The 17,985-nt window shown below is 45.7% G+C and overlaps 1 protein-coding gene across 1 annotated transcript in view; it reads right to left on the reverse strand.

Moving 5' to 3' along the window:
• LOC137322209 (dynein axonemal heavy chain 8-like) overlaps positions 1-17,985 on the reverse strand; it is a 1,675,662-nt gene that overhangs the window by 345,803 nt on the left and 1,311,874 nt on the right. Inside the window, exon 74 of the mRNA XM_067985325.1 lies at positions 14,584-14,687. Coding sequence (XP_067841426.1) covers positions 14,584-14,687 — 104 coding nt within the window. The remainder of the gene's footprint in view (positions 1-14,583; positions 14,688-17,985) is intronic.

Here is a 17,985-nt window from a genome sequence, read left to right on the forward strand (position 1 = left end):
AATAGGATATAGACAGGCTGGTGGCCTGGGCGGACAATTGGCAGATGAAATTTAACGCAGAAAAATGCGAAGTGATACATTTCAGTGGGAAGAACAAGGAGAGGCAATATAAACTAGAGGGCACAATTCTAAAAAGGGTACAGAAGCAGAGAGATCTGGGGGTATATGTGGGTACGGTAGCATAGTGGTTATGTTACTGGACCAATAATCCAGAGGCCTGGACTAATAATCCGGAGCCATGACTTCAAGTCCTGCCACGGAAGCTGGAACATTTAAATTAAATTAATTAAATAAAATCTTGAATTAAAAAAAAAGTATCAGTAATGGTGGACATGAAACTACCGGATTGTGGTAAAAACCCATCTGGTTCACTAATGCCCTTCAGGGAAGGAAACATGCCGTCCATTACCCGGTCTGGCTGAGATGTGACTCCAGGCCTACAGCAATGTGGTTGATTCTGAATTGCCCTCTGAAATGGCCTAGCAAGCCACTCAGTTGTAAAATCTCACTAAAAAAAATCATAATAAGAACAAAACCGGACGGACCACCTGGCATTGGACACGACTAAAGGCAAACCAAGCCCAGTCAACTCTGCAAAGTCCTCCTCACGAACATCTGGGGACTTGTGCCAAAATTGGGAGAGCTGTCCCACAGACAAGTCAAGCAACAGCCTGACATAGCCATACTCACAGAATCATACCTTTCAGCCAACGTCCCAGACTCTTCCATCACCATCCCTGGGTATGTCCTGACCCACCTGCAGGAGAGACCGACTACAGGTGGCGGTACAGTGATATACAATTAGGAGGCAGTGGCCCTGGGAGTCCTCAACATTGACTCTGGACCCCATGAAATCTCATGGCATCAGGTCAAACATGGGCAAGGAAACCTCCTGCTGATGAATCAGTCCTCCTCCATGTTGAGCACCACTTGGAGGAAGCACTGAGGGTAGCAAGAGCACAGAATGTACTCTGGGTGGGGGACTTCAATGTCCATCACCAAGAGTGGCTCGGTACCACCACTATTGACCGAGCTGGCCGAGTCCTGAAGGACACAGCTGCCACACTGGGCCTGCGGCAGGTGGTGAGCGAACCAACACGAGGGAAAAACTGACTTGACCTCGTTCTCACCAATCTACCTGTCGCAAATGCATCTGTCCATGACAGTATTGGTAGGAGTGACCACCGCACAGTCCTCGTGGAGACGAAGCCCCGTCTTCGCACTGAGGACACCATCCAACATGTTGAGTGGCACCACCACCGTGCTAAATGGGATAGATTCAGAACAGATCTAGCAGCTCAAAACTGGGCATCCAAGAGGCGCTGTAGGCCATCAGCAGCAGCAGAATTGTATTCCAGCACAATCTGCAACCTCATGGCCCGACATATTCTTCACTCTACCATTACCAACAAGCCAGGGGATCAACCCTGGTTCAATGAGGAGCGTAGAAGAGCATGCCAGGAGCAGCACCAGGCGTACCTAAAATTGAGGTGCCAACCTGGTGAAGCTACAACTCAGGACTACATGCATGCTAAACAGTGGAAGCAACATGCTATAGACAGAGCTAAGCGATTCCACAACCAACGGATCAGATCAAAGCTCTGCGGTCCTGCCACATCCAGTCGTGAATGGTGGTGGACAATTAAACAACTAACGGGAGGGGGAGGCTCTGTAAATATCTCCATCCTCAATGATGGCGGAGTCCAGCACGTGAGTGCAAAAGACACGGCTGAAGCGTTTGCAACCATCTTCAGCCAGAAGTGCCGAGTGGATGATCCATCTCGGCCTCCTCCCGATATCCTCACCATCACAGAAGCCAGTCTTCAGCCAATTCGATTCACTCCATGTGATATCAAGAAACGGCTGAGTGCACTGGATACAGCAAAGGCTATGGGCCCCGACAACATCCCAGCTGTAGTGCTGAAGACTTGTGCTCCAGAACTCGCTGCGCCTCTAACCAAGCTGTTCCAGTACAGCTACAACACTGGCATCTACTCGACATTGTGGAAAATTGCCCAGGTACGTCCTGTCCACAAAAAGCAGAACAAATCCAATCCGACCAATTACCGCCCCATCAGTCTACTCCCAATCATCAGCAAAGTGATGGAAGGTGTTGTCGACCAGTGCGATCAAGATGCACTTACTCACCAATAACCAGCTCACCGATGCTCAGTTTGGGTTCGACCAGGACCACTCGGCTCCAGTCAGAGTGACTGCCCTTGACATCAAGGCAGCATTTGACCGAGTGTGGTACCAAGGAGCCCTTGTAAAATTGAAGTCAATGGGAATCAGGGGGAAAATTCTCCAGTGGCTGGAGTCATACCTAGCACAAAGGAAGATGGTAGTGGTTGTTGGAGGCCAATCATCTCAGCCCCAGGACATTGCTGCAGGAGTTCCTCAGGGCAGTGTCCATGGCCCAACCATCTTCAGCTGCTTCATCAATGACCTTCCCTCCATCATAAGGTCAGAAATGGGGACGTTCACTGATGATTGCACACTGTTCAGTTCCATTTGCAACTCCTCAAATAATGAAGCAGTCCAAGCCCGCATGCAGCAAGACCTGGACAACATCCACGCTTGGGCTCATTCGCGCCAGACAAGTGCCAGGCAATGACCATCTCCAACAAGAGAGAGTCTAACCACCTCCCCTTGACATTCAACGGCATTACCATCGCCGAATCCCCCACCATCAACATCCTGGGGGTCACCATTGACCAGAAACTTAACTGGACCAGCCATATAAATACTTTGGCAACAAGAGCAGGTCAGAGGCTGGGTATTCTGTGGTGAGTGACTCACCTCCAAACTCCCCAAAGCCTTTCCACCATCTACAAGGCACAAGTCAGAAGTGTGATGGAATACTCTCCATTTGCCTGGATGAGTGCAGCTCCAACAACACTCAAGAAGCTTGACACCATCCGGGACAAAGCAGCCCACTTGATTGGCACCCCATCCACCACCCTAAACATTCACTCCCTTCACCACCGGCGCACAGTGGCTGCAGTGTGTATCATCCACAGGATGCACTGCAGCAACTCGCCAAGGCTTCTTCGACAGCACCTCCCAAACCCGCGACCTCTACCACCTAGAAGGACAAGAGCAGCAGGTGCATGGGAACAACATCACCTGCACGTTCCCCTCCAAGTCACACACCATCCCGACTTGGAAATATATCGCCGTTCCTTCATCGTCGCTGGGCCAAAATCCTGGAACTCCCTTCCTAACAGCACTGTGGGAGAACCTTCACCGCACGGACTGCAGCGGTTCAAGAAGGCGGCTCACCACCACCTTCTCAAGGGCAATTAGGGATGGGCCTTACCAGCGATGCCCACATCCCATGAACGAATAAAAAAAAATATGTACACAAATCGTTGAAGGTGGCAGGGCAGGTTCAGAAAGCGGTGAAAAAAGCATAGGATATCCTGGGCTTTACAAATAGAGGAATAGAGTACAAAAGTATGGAAGTCGTGATGAACCTTTATAAAACACTGGTTCGGCCACAACTGGAGTATTGTGTTCCCTTCTGGGCACCGTAGTTTAGGAAAGAGGTGAAGGCCTTAGAGAGGGTGCAGAAGAGATTTACTCGAATTATTCCAGAGATGAGGGACTTTAGTTACATGGATAGATTGAAGAAGCTGGGGTTGTTCTCCTTGGAATTGAGATGGTTGCAAGGAGATTTGATAGAGGTTTTCAAAATCATGTCGGGTCTAGACAGAGTAGATAGAGAGAATCTGTCCCCATTGGCGGAAGTGTCAAGAACCAGAGGACATAGATTTAAGGTGATTGGCAAAAGAACCAAAGGTGACATTGAGAATCCCTGTGTGGTCAGTGTCCAGTAAAATAGTAAAGTGCCTACGTGGCAAAATAGCAGAAGTAGCAATGTGGTTAGGCAAGGGTTAATTAGTTGATAGCTGAGGTTGGTACAGGGGGCCCCCCTGCTCGGCCATATGTTTACGTAGTCAGCAGGCCTGCATTGTCTTATCAATGTAGAAGTCTTTGATGTGTTTCAGGGTCTGGTCTGAGTGTCTCCATGCAGCGAGCTAATCAAGATTGGTAACAGCTTAGCAAGACCAAAAGGGACATTCCTAGTGAGAAGAAAAGGATGCATCCATCAGTGTCTGTCACTGCGGCATGATCAGCACATGGGCTACTTGTGATTGGCTTGAAATCATGTAACTTCGCATGGCCAACCTATGCCCAGCTTATGATTGGTGTTGACCCTTGTGTTAACAATGTTCCAACCCCTATTGATCTGTATAAAGGTATGAATTTTTGTATATGTCTTTGTCTTCTTATTCTGTTAGAATCGTCCGGACTCCCTCAGGAGTCTGAATTGAAGCAACAGACTAAGTCCTGCTATTAAAGTTGTGTTGAACTTTAAAGGTGTATTCGACTCAGTGTTTGCTGAACCAGACTGAGGGGAAAAAAAGAATCCAGTTCATCATTTGGTGGCCCGTACGGGGATCTCAACGGTCATTCACCGAGATTTCGCGGAGTAAGAGGCGGATTGTCTTGGACAGCGGAGGAAGGAGAGACCGCGCCCGATGTGAGTAAAACCTTCTTTACTATATCGGCTTTCCTAAATCTGTTAAGTCTGATGACGAATTGTCCAATCGCTAACACTCGTGTGGCGTCCTTACAAGATTTAGGTCAGTCTGGCGAATACACAGAAATAGCAGGAAGAGGTCAGTGGTTGAATATCACTGAGGGTCAGTACATGTACTGAGGGAATAACTTGTAAGCGGTAGGTCAGTGATCGAACTGTCACTGAGGGTCAGTGATCAAAATTATCACTGAGAGTTAGGGTTCGAGTTCCTGGTGATTGGGTATAAACAGGAACTTTGACTCCCTGGTGGTTGGGTATGAACAGGAACTGATTGCTTGTGCTGATCAACTAAGGAAGGAAGTGCCTGTCTCAAACGCGCAGCCTTGGACCGGTTGTTAAGAGGGGAGATCCCCCCACGCGAAGGTCAGGACCCTGAAGTGGGCGTAGAGACACATTGCACTTCGGATTGTGAGGCACAAGAATTCAGGACCGTCCTCAAATTCTGTAATAAGCAACTGAGTGGCGATAATACGGTTGTGTTGACTAGTTGATTAAGAGTAAAAGAAAACGGGAAATAAGATGGGTAATTGCCTGGATACCTCTGCAGAACCAGGGAGTGCCTTACAGACTTTGTGTGAAAAATATCCAGACATGGCAAAACAATTTAGACAATTGTCAGGCGGGTTGAATAAAAAACTGGGGCATGATCAATGGCCATTGGGAGGAACTAAAAACCGAGATACTGCCATAAAAGCACAGGAATTAATTTGGAAAAATAACGGAAGTGAAGCAACCAAAGATTTAATTGCTTTATGGAGACAGTACTGTCAAGAACTGAAAGAAGCTTCGTTATTAGCAAGTTGGCAGGATAACGCGTTGAAGTTAGGGATAGGACTCACTGAAGGAGGAGTGGTCAAGTCCGTAGAGGTCCTAAAAGGAGAATGTGCTCATGAAAAGCGCTCTAAAAAGAGGTCTGAAAAGACCTTGGGTGAGTCTAAAGCAGTTGATGAAAGTGGACTACGTAATCCAATGATTGGCCTTGCCTTGGCTGAGGGGGACGAGGATGAATTGGATGAGTGGAATTGTAGGTCCCGTGTAGCTCCCCAGGGTCCTAATGCCCCACCTGCGTACGGTAACATTTATCCCCCGCTCCCGGCGACTGCGGGACTGGCCGTTCAAACCCCTGTGATAATGCCTCAAATTGTCTCCCCGGTCTCCTCCCGTACCAGAAGTAAAACGATGGAATTATTGGCTCCAACATTTAAATTCTCAGCCAGCCCACTTAGTTTAGGACAGTGGAGGGATCAGAGACTGGACAGTCAGGGACTTAGAGACGCAGGCACTGAAGAGTCAGGAGACGACTTGCCATCACTAAACTGAGAACATACTACTGAGACACTAGCTAGGTATGAGCCGACCCCTCGTCAGTTACCAATGAGGCCGATGCCTAATCCCGCTTTTGACCCAAACCCAGCCAACGCTGGAATAGCCGGCAACTCCCGAACGATAGATGTGCACTGTCCATGGAAACCCAACGAGATAATGGCCATTCTAACCGGGGTACCGGATAGGAGAAAGTCACCTACCGCATTTATAGAATTCCTTAAGACTACCGTTTCTGTCTATAATGCAGAATCAAGGGACTTATGGTCGCTAATACAGCAAGTTTTAACCCATGCTGAACATACCAAATTCCTGGACCAATTGAATGTCCGGACTCATGCCGCATTGGTAGTACAGATACCAAACAATGATGTTGAGCGCCAGGAGCGTCTTTTGGGTGCCCTTAGTGCTATTCTACAAAAAACAATTGACATAACTAAGATCTTAGACACCAGGCCTAAAAAGGGCGAGGGAGCAGACGAATATTTGGAAAGATTCTCGGAAGTATACCAGAATCAATCAGGAGACACAGCGTACCGTGAGGGAAGAGACTCACCACAGTACAGCGCTATGCTACTGAACTGCCTACCGATTCCGGTTGCTCAAGCAATTAGGACTAATAATATGGACTGGTCAGAGAATAGTTCCAGCCAGATGAATAGGGCAGTGAAATACTACTGGACGGATAATAAGCACCAGGAAGGTCAGGCCCAGGTTAGAGTTAAAACTGAGTATGTGGTGAAAAAGGAAGAGCCGAAATGCACCCCAGACAGAACAGGATATCAGATGGAGCCTCAGTGTTGTGTCCCAGGATGGGTTGACGGAGAAGGGTATGGGTATCTTACCCACCCGAACGGACCAACTGCCCCTAATTATGGCCCACCCTACGTTCCCCTGAGACGTAATTTTGAAGGGAGAAGAGGAGGAGGGAGACAAACAGGGTCGGATGCCTGTTTCAATTGTGGTCAGCTAGGCCACTGGAGCAAGGAATGTCCCTCCCGTAGACAGGGAAGAGGGAGCTGTTTGCACTGATAAGAGCTTGTGTCCTCGGGAAAGACCAAAGGGTTAATGTGTATACAGATTCGAGATACGCTTTCGGGGTAGTTCACGATTTTGGACAGTTATGGAAAAACAGAGGGTTTCTGACTTCTGCAGGTACGCAGATTTCCCATCAGAAGTTAGTCTCAGATTTGTTACAAGCCCTTATGTCATAGGGAGTCATAGAGTCATAGAGTCATACAGCACGGATAGAGGCCCTTCGGCCCATCGTGTCCGCGCCGGCCATCAGCCCTGTCTACTCTAATCCCATATTCCAGCATTTGGTCCGTAGCCTTGTATGCTATGGCATTTCAAGTGCTCATCCAAATGCTTCTTGAATGTTGTGAGGGTTCCTGCCTCCACAACCCTTTCAGGCAGTGAGTTCCAGACTCCAAGACAGATCTCAGTTATAAAATGTTCCGCTCACACGACAGGACAGACCCCAGTAGATATAGGGAATAGATATGCTGATCAGGAAGCTAAGGAAGCGTCCCAGACACAGAGGGTGGTTGTCCCTAGAATGATGAGTCAGACTAAAAGCTCAAACAAAAGCAAGTCTCCCTCTGAAAAGCCAATGCCAACCATCCAAGACGTCATTAAATTACAGGAGGATGCTCCTGACTGTGACAAACAAATGTGGAAACAACTTGGTTGTACTTATGACTGTGTATCTAAATTATGGGTTACCCCTGTGGGGCAGACTTGTATGTCAGATGAATTAGCACTATGGGTTATTGAATGTGTACACTTTGCAACTCATTGTGGTGCCAAAGCTGCTAGTGGTACGCTGCTGGCCACTTGGTGGCATCCTAGGAGCCCGAGCTCAGAGCATCAGCAGTCGCTGACTCATTTGTCAACAACACAACCCTGGGAAGGGAGTGCCTTGCGAATGGGGAAAGACCCCTTTGCCGGAAGGTCCCTTTGAGACCCTCCAGATGGACTACCTTGAGTTGGAAAGATGTCAGGGTTATAAATATGTCTTAGTTATTGTTGATGTCTTTAGTAAATGGATAGAGGCCTATCCGACAACGGATAACAAAGCCTCCACTGTTGTAAAAGTTCTGATGAAAGAGATCATCCCTAGATACGGAATCCCAAATCAATTGAGTTCAGATAACGGCCCTCATTTTGTGGGTCAGGTGAACAAGGAATTCTGCACCCAAATGGGCATTAAACAACAGTTACACTGTGCCTACAGGCCACAGGCTGCTGGGTTGGTCGAACGAGCTAATCAGACTTTGAAAAATAAACTGGCTAAACTGCAGGCAGAGACTGGTACTACTTGGCTTAAACTTCTTCCCATAGCCTTATTTCAGATACGTACTACTCCGGCTGGGGTAGCACGGTTAAGTCCTGCTGAAATTATATACGGGAGACCCCTCAAGACCCCCTGGAATCAAAACGCTCCGAAAACTGTCCACTTTCACCACATGACGACAGAAATGACTAACTATATTTTGTCATTAACTAAGGCATTGAGAAGCCTCCACTCTCGGGTACGAGCTGCCTACGTCGAACTTCCTCCAATAGCCAGTCCATCTAAAATCGAACCGGGAACGTACGTGTTAATCAGGAATTGGACAAGGAAAGGACTGGAACCTCGTTGGGAGGGGCCCTATCAGGTTCTACTCACCACCCCTACCGCTGTGAAGGTAGAGGGGAAGAGTGCTTGGGTTCACCTCCACCACTGTAAAACTATCAGTCCCACGTCTCAAACTTAAAATGCTAACTTCTCTCTTCTTCCAAGAAATCCTCCCTATACAGGTATCGTGACCAGCCATGAAAGTCTTCCCTTGGATCTTCTGCCTTGAGCTCTTGCTGACCCTGGGAGTAACCAAAAAGAGAACATGTCGACAGGACCAGCCTAAGTGCATACACCACCTATGCCAAGGAGACGTACTTCGATGCAACGATAACGACCCAGACGGATTCGGAAGGTGGAACATCACCCGGATAGACGGATGTGCCGGGCTCCTGAGGCAGCCCCACCGCTCGATTGAGTTAGGAATATCGCATGGAGGAATACCTTGTTATTGGACTGAGTGCAAATATGATTATGTTTGTAAACGTGAAGGGGAAAAGACTCCTGAGCTGTGTCAACAAGAGAGAGATACACAGAGGTACGATCGGTACCTGAGATTTAACCAAGAGAGAAAGCGTAATGGGTTAGCCCCCATAGATATTTTTAAATATTTAAGATTAGAGGGTTCTCTGCCACAGAGACGTAGGAGGGATCTCCAACTCCAAAAGCGCGAACTGCACGTTAACACCTTCCTGTACATGAGTTATGTGTATGCCAAACGGCAGGGTATCTCTAGCTGTTGGGTGTGTTCCCACATCCCTATCCATTCCAAGGGAGATATCCCTTTAAAGCCGATTCCCTTTACGTCCCATGAATCTGCAGAATGGGTCATAAGACGAAACAATTCGGGAAATGCGATAGGAACCCCGGAAACAATAGAGTGGGCATCAGCAGGGTATAGCCTTAATGAATTTAGGGGATGGTATCAGCCTAATTACAATCGAGCCCATAAGCCCCCGTTCCTGCTCTTGACCAACACGTCTAGACCAAACGGGACGGTATGTTGGAATAAGAATGCCCCAAATAATGGCCCTTTTATGGGACATAGTGATTGCAGCACCACCCACTATTGGCTACCGCCCATGGTCAACCTGACTACCCAGGGCATGTTCCAGGGCCAGTGGGCCCCAACGCTTAATAAAACCAGTGGGTTGCTGTGGAATCACCTTGACTCTCGGCCTCTTATATATATATATGGCTAAAGAGGGAAATTTAACTGCATATAATGGTACGTATTTCATATGCGGCCATAAGGCATACCCATGGTTGCCTCAGAACTGGATCGGGTCCTGTTATTTAGGATATGTAGTACCCCATGTTCATCACTTGCCTTCCCTAGCGGATCATCACCAGCATAGGCCTAAAAGGGAAATTATAGAAACGGAACGATATTTCGCTATTTTGTTCCCTGGGTATGGGGTAGCCAGGACAATTAAGGAAATTCGGCAGATGGCTTCAGTATTAGAAGAAGTAGCTAATGACACCGCAGTAACACTGAAGGATATTAATGCAGAAATGATAGCCATTCGGACAGTGGCCTTGCAGAATCGCATGGCTCTGGACTACCTGTTAGCTGCAAAAGGGGGAACATGTGCACTGATTGGATCAGAATGCTGCACCTACATACCAGATAACTCGGAAAATATAACTAATCTGGCTGAGCATATACAAGAAAGCTGTCACAAAATTACACCAAACCTCAGGAGAAGGTTGGTTAGAATGGCTTCTCAGTGGCTCATGGGGATCGTATTTGATGCACGGATTAGTTATTCTAATTGTAGCAATATTTACTTTTGGCCTGATTGTTGCTTGCATCAAAATCTGCTGTAAGGTAGCAATGGAACAAATTTGAGTATGAGACTCTGCTCAGGCAGAACTGATGAGTGAGCAAGGGTTGGTTATCATGAAATGGTAAAAGGGGGGAATGAGAATCCCTGTGTGGTCAGTGTCCAGTAAAATAGTAAAGTGCCTACGTGGCAAAATAGCAGAAGTAGCAATGTGGTTAGGCAAGGGTTAATTAGTTGATAGCTGAGGTTGGTACAGGGGGCCCCCCTGCTCGGCCATATGTTTACGTAGTCAGCAGGCCTGCATTGTCTTATCAATGTAGAAGTCTTTGATGTGTTTCAGGGTCTGGTCTGAGTGTCTCCATGCAGCGAGCTAATCAAGATTGGTAACAGCTTAGCAAGACCAAAAGGGACATTCCTAGTGAGAAGAAAAGGATGCATCCATCAGTGTCTGTCACTGCGGCATGATCAGCACATGGGCTACTTGTGATTGGCTTGAAATCATGTAACTTCGCATGGCCAACCTATGCCCAGCTTATGATTGGTGTTGACCCTTGTGTTAACAATGTTCCAATCCCTATTGATCTGTATAAAGGTATGAATTTTTGTATATGTCTTTGTCTTCTTATTCTGTTAGAATCGTCCGGACTCCCTCAGGAGTCTGAATTGAAGCTACAGACTAAGTCCTGCTATTAAAGTTGTGTTGAACTTTAAAGGTGTATTCGACTCAGTGTTTGCTGAACCAGACTGAGGGGAAAAAAGAATCCAGTTCATCAACATGAGGAAAAACTTTTTTACACAGCAAGTGGTTAGGATATGGAATGCACTGCCCGAGGGAGTGGTGGAGGCACATTCAATCATGGCCTTCAAAAGGGAACTGGATAAGTACTTGAAAGGAAAACATTTGCAGGGCTACGGGGATAGAGCAGGGGAGTGGGACTAGCTGGATTGCTCTTGTATAGAGCCGGCCCGGACTCGATGGGCTGGATGGCCTCCCTCCGTCCTGTAACCTTCCTATGATTCTATGTCGGCCATTTGGCCCTTCGAGCCTGCTCCGCCATTCAATATGATCATGGCTGATCCTCTATCTCAATACCATATTCCCACTCTCTCCCCATACCTCTTGATGCCTTTTGTATCGAGAAATCTATCGAGCTCCTTCTTAAATATATTCAGTGACTTGGTCTCCACAGCCTTCTGTGGTAGAGAATTCCACAGGTTCACCACCCTCTGAGTGAAGAAATTTCTCCTCATCTCAGTCCTAAATATCCTACCCCGTATCCTGAGAATGTGACCCCTCGTTCTGGATCCCCCAGCCAGGGGAAACATCCTCCCTGCATCCAGCCTGTCTAGCCCTGTCAGAATTTTATATGTTTCAATAAGATCCCTTCTCATTCTTCTAAACTTGAGTGAATACAGGCCGAGTCGACCCAATCTCTCCTCATACGACAGTCCTGCCATCCCAGGAATCAGTCTGGTGAGCCTTCGCTGTACTCCCCCTATGGCAAGTATATCCTTTCTTTCTTAGGTAAGGAGACCAAAACTACACACAATACTCCAGGTGGTGTGGTCTCACCAAGGCCCTGTATAACTGCAGTAAGACATCCTTGCTCCTGTACTCAAATCCTCTTGCAATGAAGGCCAACATACCATTTGCCTTCTGAACTGCTTGCTGCAGCTGCATGTTTGCTTTCAGTGACTGGTGTACAAGGACACCCAGGTCTCTTTCTGCATCAACATTTCCCAATCTATCTTCATTTAAATAATACACTGCCTTTCTGTTTTTCCTTCCGAAGTGGATAACTTCACATTTATCCACATTATACTGCATCTGCCATGTATTTGCCCACTCACTCAATTTGTCTAAATCGCCTTGAAGCCTCTTTGCATCCTCCCCATAATTCACGATCCCACCTAGTTTTGTGTCGTCAGCAAACTTGGAAATATTACATTCGGTTCCCTCATCCAAATCATTGATATATATTGTGAATAGCTGGAGCTCAAGCACTGATCCCTGCGGTACCCTACTAGTCACTGCCTGCCACCCTGAAAAAGACCCATTTATTCCTAGTCTCTGTTTCCTGTCTGTTAACCAATTTTCAATCCATGCCAGTATATTACCACCAATCCTATGTGCCTTAATTTTGCACACTAACCTCTTATGTGGGACTTTATCAAAGGCCTTCTGAAAATCCAAATAAACCACATCCACTGGTTCTCCCTTATCTATTCTACCAGTTGCATCCTCAAAAAACTCCAGTAGGTTTGTCAAACATGATTTCCCATTCATAAATCCATGTTGACTTTGTCTAATCCCATTGATATTTTCTAAGTGTTCAGTTATCACATCCTTTATAATGGACTCTAGCATTTTTCCCTACTAATGATGTTAGGCTAACTGGTCTGTAGTTCCCTGTTTTCTCTCTCCCTCCTTTTTTAAATAGTGGGGTTACATTTGCCACCCTCCAGGAACTGTTCCATAATCTATAGAATTTTGGAAGATGACAACCAATGCATCCACTATTTCCATGGCTACCTCTTTTAGTACTCTGGGATGCAGATTATCTGGTCCTGGGGATTTATTGGCTTTCAGTCCCATTAATTTCTCCAGCACTATTTTTTTACTAATACTAATTTCCTTTAATTCCTCCTTCTCACTAGTCCCTTGGTTCCCTAGCATTTCTGGGAAGTTATTTGTGTCCTCTTCCGTGAAGACAGAACCAAAGTATTTGTTTAATTGCTGTGCCATTTCCTTGTTCCCCATTATAAATTCTCCTGTTTCTAACTGTAAGGGACCTACATTTGTCTTCACTAATCTTTTTCTTTTTACATACTTGTAGAAGCTTTTACAGTCCACTTTTATGTTCCTTGCACGTTTACTCTCATACTCTATTTTTCCCCTCTTAATCAATCTCTTGGTCCTTTTTTGCTGAATTCTAAACTGTTCCCAATCCTCAGGCTTGCTACTTTTTCTGGCAACTTTATATGACTCCTCTTTGGATCTAATACTATCCTTAATTTCTTTTGTTAGCCATTGTTGGGCCACTTTTCCTTTTGTGTTTTTGCACCAGAAAGGAATGTATAATTGTTGCAATTCGTGCATTCGTTCCTTAAATGTTAGCCATTGCCTATCCACCGGCATGCCTTTTAATGAAGCTTCCCAATCTATCATCGCCAACTCACTCCTCATTCCTTCATAGTTTCCTTTGTTTAGATTTAGAACCTTAGTTTTGGATTGGACTACTTCACTTTCCATCTTAATAAGGAATTCTATCATGTTACGGTCACTCTTCCCTAAAGGACCCCACAGATTATTGATTAACCCCTTCTCATTGCACAATATCCAATCTAGGATCGCCTGTTCCCTGGTTGGCTCCTCAACATACTGGTCAAAAAAACATCTCGTACACACTCCAGGAATTCATCCTCCACAGTATTATTGCTAATTTGATTTGGCCAGTCTATATGTAGATTAAAGTCACCCATGATTACTGTAGTACCTTTGTTACATGCATCTCTAATTTCCTGTTTGATTCCGTCCCCTACATTACCACTACTGTTTGGAGGCCTATAAACAACTCCCACCAGTGTTTTCTGCTCCCAGGTGCTTCTTAACTCCACTCTGACTGATTCTACATCTTGATTTTCTGAGCCAATATCCTTTCTCACTGTTGCTCTGATTTCATCCTTTACTAACAACGCCACCCCACCTCCTTTTCCTTTTTGCCTGTCCTTCCTAAATATCGAATACCTTTGGATATTCTGCTCCCAGCCTTGTTCACCCTGCAGCCATGTCTCTGTAACTGCAATTATATCATATCCGTTTACATCTATTTGCGCTGTTAATTCGTCTACCTTATTACGAATGCTTCGTGCATTCAGATACAGTGTCTTAAGATTTGTCTTTTTAACATTTTTAGACATCTTAACATTTTTTTGTACTATGGCCCTATTTGTCTTATTACAATTTTTTCTAAACAGAAGTCCAGCACTTGTGATTTTGATTATCAAAGTTTGATTACTTGCAATCTATCACCTGGCAATAATGTGACAAGACAAGATACATGATATTAAATATCAAATGTTTACTGTATTATTACTTTCTGATGTAAGAATTTTATTTACATATAAGTGCAACAGACTTTTGTCATCTAGGTCACCCGACAAGATAGCAGGAATTGCCTGCCTCTGGTTGACTGTACTAGCTTGCTTCATGTGAAGATTATTTTAAAAGTGAATTGTACACAAACCTTATCAGCATTGCGTGATGCTACTGCTAGTTCCTTTTCTTTCCCTGCTAGTTCTTTAGCGAGAAGAGCTACTGATTCAGTTGCTTCCAGAAGTTTGGAGAGACCTGCAATAATGTGTTTTGTCTGGTTAAAAGCTGATCTACCTCACTGAAATTACGGTATGCTACGGAAATGTTTTCCACCCTGCACAGTGACACCAGAAAGCACAGTTGATTACAGTACAAAAACCTTAAACCTGCATTCCACTGTAATAGCATGGAGGTTTGGTTCACTCAATCCTCTGACCTGATTCTGGAATTAGTGCAGGATGCAAATAGAAAGCTTAATTACCAGGTTAGTATTTATACAGTTGACACAGCAGTCTTGAAAATATTACAGCTTAGAAATTACTAGGGTTAACACACATACGACTTGTACATTAATGAGAGTAATTTCATGAGTGTCATAGAAAGCTGATTCTTCCTGGCTTTATTGCACATTACAAAATTATTCCTGGCATGAAGTGGCTGCTCAACATTTTAATTCTGACTTCATAAGAACATATGAACATAAAAAATAGGAGCAGGAGTAGGCCATATGGCCCCTTGAGCATGTTCCGTCATTCAACAAGATCATGGCTGATCTTCGACCTCACTGATCTTCGACTTTCCCGCCCGATCCCCATATTCTTTGATTCCCTTAGAGTCCAAAAATCTATCTATCTCAACCTTGAATATACTCAACGACTCAGCATCCACTGTCCTCTGGGGTAGAGAATTCCAAAGATTCACAATCCTCTTCGTAAGAAATTCCTCCTCATCTCAGTCCTAGATGGCCGACCCCTTATTATGAGACTATGCCCCCTAGTTCTGGACTCTTCAGCCAGGGGAAACAGCCTCTCAGCATCTACCCTGTCAAGCCCCCTCGGAATCTTATATATTTCAATGAGATCACCTCTCACTCTTCAAAACTCCATAGAATATAGATCCATTCTACTCAACCTCTCTTCATAGGACAACCCTCGCATCCCAGGAATCAATCTAGTGAACCTTTGTTGCACCTCCTCTAAGGCAAGTATATCCTTCCTTAGATAAGGAGCCCAAAACTGTACGCAGTACTCCAGGTGTGGTCTCACCAAAGCTCTGTCCTATTGCAGTAATGATGTGGAGATGCCGGTGATGGACTGGGGTCGACAATTGTAAACAATTTTACAACACCAAGTTATAGTCCAACAAATTTATTTTAAATTTCACAAGCTTTCGGAGGCTTCCTCCTTCCTCAGGTGAATGTTGTGTTCACCTGAGGAAGGAGGAAGCCTCCGAAAGCTTGTGAAATTTAAAATAAATTTGTTGGACTATAACTTGGTGTTGTAAAATTGTTTACTATTGCAGTAAGACTTCCTTACTCTTGTACTCTAACCCCCTTACAATAATTGCTTGCTGGACCTGCATGTTAACTTTATGGCCCCAATATTAGCGGGGAAGCGGGTTGGCAGCGGGGGTGGGGGGTGGGTGCAATTGGGTGCGGGGCAAACCTGCATGAACGGGTTTCGCGCCTGGCAGCTAGCCTGATTGACAGGCTGGCTACCATCAGGAGCTGCAATGCCGGGGGGAGGCGGGAAAGAGAGAGAGCCAGATGTCATGCAGCGCTGGACTGGAAGACCGGGGGGGGGGGGCGGGGGGGAAGGCGAGGGGAAGAGCGGGGTGGAGGAGAAGGGAAGACCGGGGTGGGGGGGGGGGGCGGGGGTGGCATCGGGAGGATGAAGAGGAGGACATCAGAACGGGAGATATCGGACATTGGATCAGGTTTCAAAGGTAGGTGCATTTCGTGTTTTCACTTCATTGCATGTTTTTTAAATTTAATTTATTTAGTTTCTTTCTCCCTGAGCCGGCCCTTCAGGCATGAATCAGAAGCAGTGGGCAAGACTCCCAGGTAAGTTAAAAATCTTTCTAATCACTTACTCTGTCACAGGTAAAGTGGCTTAAGTACCTCAATGAGGTACAGTTGGCTCTTTAACTGTCATCCCGCCGGCTTTAATTGCCGACAGGACTTCCGGTTTCGGGTCGCACACAGGTGGGTCCCTGGGAAACTCAGAAGTCGGTGGGTTGGAGCCGGCTTCCGAACCCGAACGGGATTTCCACGATTTTCGGAACCCCTCTGCTTCCAACGCATCCGCATTTGCCTCCTAAAATCACCCCCTATGTGTTTCGTCTACAAGGACACCCAAATTCCTCTGAACGCCAACATTTAATAGTTTCTCACCATTTAAAAAATATTCTGTTTTTCTATTCTTCCAACCAAAGTGAATAACCTCACATTTCCCCACATTATACTCCATCTTCCACCTTCTTGCCCACTCACTTAACCTGTCTATATCCCTTTGCAGAATCTTGTGTCCTCCTCGCAGCTTATATTTCCCACCTAGCTTTGTATCGTCAGCAAACTTGGATACATTGCACTCTGTCCCTTCATCTAAGTCATTGATACAGATTGTAAATAGCTGAGGCCCAAGTACAGATCCTTGCGGCACCCCACTAGTTACAGCCTGCCAACCTGAAAATGACCTGCTTATTCCAACTCTCTGTTTTTGGTCGTTAACCAATCCTCTATCCATGCTAATGTATTACCCCTGTAATGTATTACCTCTCCAAGGCTTGTTCGGCAGCACCCTACAATCTTGCGAACTCCACTACTTAGGACAAGAGCAGCAGGTGCAAGGGAACAGTATCATCTGCAAGTTACCCTTCAAATCACACACCACCCTGACTTGAACAAATATCAACCACTGATTTCTGGGACTCAAGGCAAGCATTGCAAGATAGAATCTTCTGGAATTAATGGTAATCTACTGCGCTGGATTCAAAACTGGCTGAACGCCCGTAGGCGGAAAGTGGTTACAGATGGATTTAGATATGCTCGGTCATCAGTGGTGTCTCAGAGGGATCAGTGTTAGGACCGTTGCTATTTACTATTTTCATTAATGATCCAGATGTAGGTGTTGGGGGAATGATCTGAAAGTTTGCAGATGATACAAAGATATGTGTGAGAGTCAGGACTGCAGAGGATGCTCGATTACTACAGGTAGATTTAGATGCACTGGGGAATTTGCCCCTTGTCAGGTAAATAACATTTAACTTAGAAAAGTGGAATGTTATGCATGTGGCAGGTCAAATGCTGAGCTTATACCCTTCAGGAAATGAACTGAAGCCAATAATGAAAGAAAGAGATCTGGGTGTTCTAGTGCATAGATCTCTAAAGGTTCTTGGCCAATTCCGTGACTCTATAGCTAGAGCGAATAGTGTGCTAGAATCAATTTAAACGACAATTAACTGCAAAACAAAGCATACTGTTTTGTCCAAGACCTTGGTTAGGCCTCGGTTGGAATACCGGCCTAGAAATCAGATCCTGCCCAAAAACAGGTGC

The sequence above is a fragment of the Heptranchias perlo genome, chromosome 5, assembly GCF_035084215.1.
Source record: "Heptranchias perlo isolate sHepPer1 chromosome 5, sHepPer1.hap1, whole genome shotgun sequence".
In the NCBI taxonomy this organism is placed as follows: Eukaryota; Metazoa; Chordata; class Chondrichthyes; order Hexanchiformes; family Hexanchidae; genus Heptranchias; species Heptranchias perlo.